The following is a 4,947-nucleotide window of genomic DNA, read 5'->3' as shown; positions in this document are numbered from 1 at the left end:
CATGAAGCTTGATTGCCTATCACAACATCCAAAAAAGAAAGCACAAATAAATATAGTTGATTAGCTTTGGTGTTTGCAATTTTTTTTTTTAAAGGAAAGAGAAGTTCTATTCTTAATTGAAGATTTTCCATTTGAGTAATCATAGACACGTATATAACACTGATTTTCCCCAGAAAAGGGGGATAATAGTGAAAACCTAAATAAATTTGGGTTGATAGTTCACAGCATAGATTCTTATCCCAAAACAAAAGTTATTAGTTTGGTATTCAAATTGTTTGCAGTTATGTATATGTTGGTCATTCTTCAACCAAGTAAGATGGAGTGCCAAATGTCAGCCAGGTATTCTACATAGTTCCATGATTTAAAATTTCAAATCAAATTTTAACTTACAAATTTTGTTTAGTTCTGCATCGTCATGGCTACAGACAATGTTAATTCGATTCTACAGTTGATACACAGAGAACTACAGAGCATCAACATTTTTGGATACACAAAATGATTCATGTATCATTATGTAATATTGATGAGAAAATAGACATAATAAACCCCAACAAGAATTCATTAAACAACCCAAATGAGTTCCACAATAACAGAACATATCCAAGACGCACAAGGTTTGATTAATTGTAGAGAGTGAGGTCAGATAACCTAGGTGACAGGATAGCAATTAGGGGTGTTGCCTTCTTTAACTCCAAACCAAACTTATCTGACATATCAAGTTCATCTTCATCTCCACTTGGCAATTTCCACTGGAATGAATGCAAAATTGATGCCAATAGGTAAGCTACCATTCTTTCTGCCAGAGGGATCCCTACACAAATCCTCCTTCCTGATCCAAATGGAATATATCGAAAATCTGTGCCAGTAAAATCAAATTTATTACCACCCAACCCCAAGAACCTTTCTGGCTGGAACTCTAAGGGCTTATCCCAAGACATAGGATCTGTATGTATAGCCCATGCATTCACCATAATCTTGGAGCCCTTGGGAACCAGAAAGCCACCTATGGTGCAAGATGCACTTGGACATCGAGGAAGCAAGAAAGGACCAGCTGGGTGTAGACGTAGGACTTCCTTCACCACACCATTCAAGTAGTGCAACTTGGGCAAATGAGTCTCTTCCACCATATTGTTCAACCCCACTACCTCTTCCAGCTCTTCTTGAGCTTTCTTCATTTTCTGTGGATGTTTCAATAGCTCAGCCAATGCCCACTCCACTGTGATTGATGTTGTTGCACTCCCACCCACCATAATATCCTATAAATAACAATTAGCAGCGAGTCAAAAGGGCCAAGCAGTAGCTAGGTGCATTCTCAAGCTATTGCATATGGGATTTTTTTTTTGTTAGGGGGGGGTTGGGGGAGAGGATTTGAGGTTTGCCTAAGACAGTTTAATTGTAAGACATCTCAAGGGGATTCAAACTCTTGATCTCATACGCATTGGTCTTTAGGAGATGGATTCTTAGTAAATAATTGGAATCAAGGTTTGAAGTATCCTACAATACGATAGAATACTAGAGGTTATATATATATATATATATATAGTCGAAACATATCCGTATTGTATTGGATACAGTGGATATGATACATAGCGGTATATCTCTATTAGATTGCACTAAAACATTGACCATTACAACTCTATTAGATTGCACTAAAACATTGACCATTACAACAGTCGATACTAATACTTGATACCTGATCGTAATGAATAACTTTTTTTTTGGGTTAGGGGACTAATACATTAAACCTTGATTGCAGTGAAGAATTTTTTATTTTTTTTTGGGAGTGGGGGATAGGGAAGAAGAAAAAGGAACGAAGAACTAATAATATCCTCAAAAATGTAGAAAGGTAACATACCAAGAGCAAGGCTTTGATGTGGGAGATGGTAAGGCCCGGGGTGGAAGTGTTGGGCGCTCCTTCCTTTCCTTTGAGATTAAGTTGCTGTACCAAGACATGCAGGAGATCTTTGGCTTGTCTGCCGCCAGCATCATTGCATTCTCGCTGCAGGCTCTCTTTTTCTCTTCTTATTCGTTCATTGATGACTGAATCCAACAGCTGATCGAACCACGAAATCGTCTTCTTCATCTGCCGCCCAATACCTTGGATATCAAGCCATGCTAGAGCGGGGAAAAGATCCGAAACATTGGGCTTCGCAAAAAGCTGCAACATTCTATCGGTTACTCGCCGAGCCTCAGCGGTGGCCCGCCGGCTCTCCTCAGCTCGAAGTGTATCACCCCACAGTGTGCTGGTTATGACGTTGAAGACAGTGAGAAACAACTGCTCCCTAGCGTCGATGGGGGAGCCGGCCTTGGAATAGAGTTGGCTTACCAGGTAGCGTACCTCTCTACGCCTTAACTCATATAAGGCTTCAAGCCTCCTATGGTTAAGCATCTCTGAGACGCAGATCTTGCGAAGCATACGCCAATGGTCACCGTATGGCGACCAAACCATACCAACGCCGCCGTAAGTGGCGGCTCCCAATGCCATCAAGTCATGGTTAGCGAATATTGTGTCGTGATCTTTGAAGACCTCCTTTGCCAGTGACGGCGATGTCACCACGATGCAAAGTTTGCTGCCTAGTCGTAGTTTCATGATGGGTCCATATGTCTCAGCAAACTTGGCGAAGGTACGGTGGAGTTCGGTGCCGATGAAGGGGAGGTTTCCGACTAAAGGCAGTCCTCGTGGCCCTGGAGGCAGTGGTGGTCTTCCCCTTCTTGACCAAAACCACCATCTTGCTACTGTTACCACGGCGGCAGTCACCAGAACTGTCACTAGCACGCGGCTTGATTGTGTTGCGTTTTGCGAGTAGATCTCGCTCCCCCATTGCGCTAAAGCATAAGCAGCATCTGAAATTTTGGAGATTGGAGACATGGCTGCAGAAGGTGGTAATGGCGACATGATCCGATCTCGTGGGGATAAACCAAATGGGCAGTGCAAGTTAGTCAAATTCACAAGCATTGACGTTTTTTTATTCTGTTTTCATAATGAAAATGGTTTACCATAAAGTCTTGAAAAGGGTGAGAGCTCGGCAGATCTGACCGAAATTTCCACAATAAATGCGCAGCATGATGCTGAATTTCGGGGTGTTGGATAAAAAATTTCGATCCAGAGTCCAATTCGATGGCTGAAATTGGTTCGCACGATGGCCTTACGCATTTAATGCACAGAACTGAAGCAAGACTCGATCTCGAAAATGCATAGAACTGAAGCAAGACTCGATCTCGACTGTTTATATATCAGGCAAATGAGCCCCACCCGGGCCTCCCCTTGTCTGGGTAGGAGGAGCGTGGTGGATTCACTTCAGATTAAGATAATATATATCAATAAAAAAAAGAATAGAGTATTTTTCTTCAAATATTTTATGATTAAGAGCCATTCCTTTTTTTTAAAAAAAAAAAAATTCATTTAGGGCCTGTTTGGTTACTTGAGTCTGTAGATTTCAAAAATTTAGAGATTTCAAATCTACAGACTTCAAATCTCTAGAGTCATGGTTCGTAAAATTAACTGCTTGGTTAGTTTGAATTTTTGGAATGAAATTTCTAGATTTATCCCAAAAAAATATTTATTGAATTATGGTTCAAATCTTTAGCGCTTTGATAGTATGGGTGAAATCTCTAGATTTCACCTCATACCCATAAATCTATAGATTCACGTTTTTAGTGTAAAAATGTGAATCTCTAGATTTCATGAATCTAGAGATTCACACAACCAAACAGGTAAAAATCTCTCATTTGTGAATCCAGAGATTTGAAATCTCTGGATTCGCGTAACCAAACAGGCCCTTATGTAATCTCCAATTTGTACACGTGTGTTGTGTTGTCAACGTTTGGCTGCTGGAAGAGAGTTTGGATAACTTTTTTAGGGCTTGTTTGGTTACTTCAAATCTCTGGATTCATGAATCTGAGAATTATACCCGTTTGATTGTAAAAATCTCCAGATTCATGAAATCTAGAGATTCACATTTTTACACTAAAAATGTGAATCTGTAGATTTATGGATAACGGGTGAAATCCAAAGATTTCAAAAAAGCTATACATTTGCACATTTACAAAAATCACGTCGATCAAATAGTTTTTTAAGATGAATCCACAAATTTCATTCCACAACCAAATATTTAATTTTATAAATTATGACTGTATAGATTTGAAATCTCTAAATATTTGAAATCTCCAGACTCATGTAACCAAACAGGCCCTTAAAAGATTTTTTTATTAATCATGGGAGTAAGGTCAATGTGAGATTTAGTGGGGTCTGACTTCTGAAATATTTTATCAATATTTAGATGAAGTGCTACTTCTATTTTGCGGTGAGAAAGTACTAAGGAGCACATACATAAGCAATTAGGAATAGTTGGAAGCGACATAACTTGATTTTAGAAGTCTAATGTTTATTTCGAGAACAACATATATATGAAGTTAATATTCTTTTTTGGTAAATATTTGAGATGAAATAAAATTTAAATATTATCAAGGGCATTGCTGAGTTTGCACTTCTCCGAACTCTCTTTAGAATTTGAATGATGGAGATTTACTTGCACTTGAACTCCATCCATGCAACCAAACAACAAGACTTCTATAACAACCAAAAGCCATACAACAACAACAAATGCTTTTTCCTTAAAATAATTGGATACCAAACGTTTTGGTATCCTAATACCCAAAGTACCCCTATTATGTGTTAAATTAGGGCTGCAACTGGGCCGGGCTGGGCCGGGCTTTTGCAATCCCAAGCCCAGCCCTATATGGTATAACTTGAGCCCATTCCTGCCCTAGCCCTAGTTCAGGGCTAATGATTATTGTCCCTGGCCCTAAGCCCTACGGGGGTCAAGCCAAGCCCATTCCCGCCCTAATTGGCCCTAATTGGGCCGGGTCGGGATGGGTTGACCCTGATTAGCCCTGATTGGCCCTGGTTCTAATTGGCCCTATCCCTGGCCCTGACCCTGATTGGCT

At 39.9% G+C, this 4,947-nt stretch overlaps 1 protein-coding gene across 1 annotated transcript; it reads right to left on the bottom strand.

Annotated features, from left to right (window-relative positions):
- Window positions 1–244: 244 nt before the first annotated feature.
- Window positions 245–3,014, bottom strand: LOC149029618 (ferruginol synthase-like). Its single transcript, XM_089151151.1, has 2 exons — window positions 1,856–3,014; window positions 245–1,256 (listed from the first exon to the last, which is right to left on the bottom strand). Exons 1-2 carry the CDS (start codon window positions 2,954–2,956, stop codon window positions 621–623), a joined length of 1,737 nt encoding a protein of 578 aa, XP_089007277.1. The 5' UTR covers window positions 2,957–3,014; the 3' UTR covers window positions 245–620.
- Window positions 3,015–4,947: the final 1,933 nt, after the last annotated feature.

The sequence above is a fragment of the Hakea prostrata genome, chromosome 1 (assembly GCF_041222555.1).
Source record: "Hakea prostrata isolate BN-2017 chromosome 1, UWA_Hpros_2, whole genome shotgun sequence".
In the NCBI taxonomy this organism is placed as follows: Eukaryota; Viridiplantae; Streptophyta; class Magnoliopsida; order Proteales; family Proteaceae; genus Hakea; species Hakea prostrata.
The sequence above is the reverse complement of the archived record's forward strand: the minus strand, read 5'-3'. Positions and strand labels throughout refer to the sequence as shown.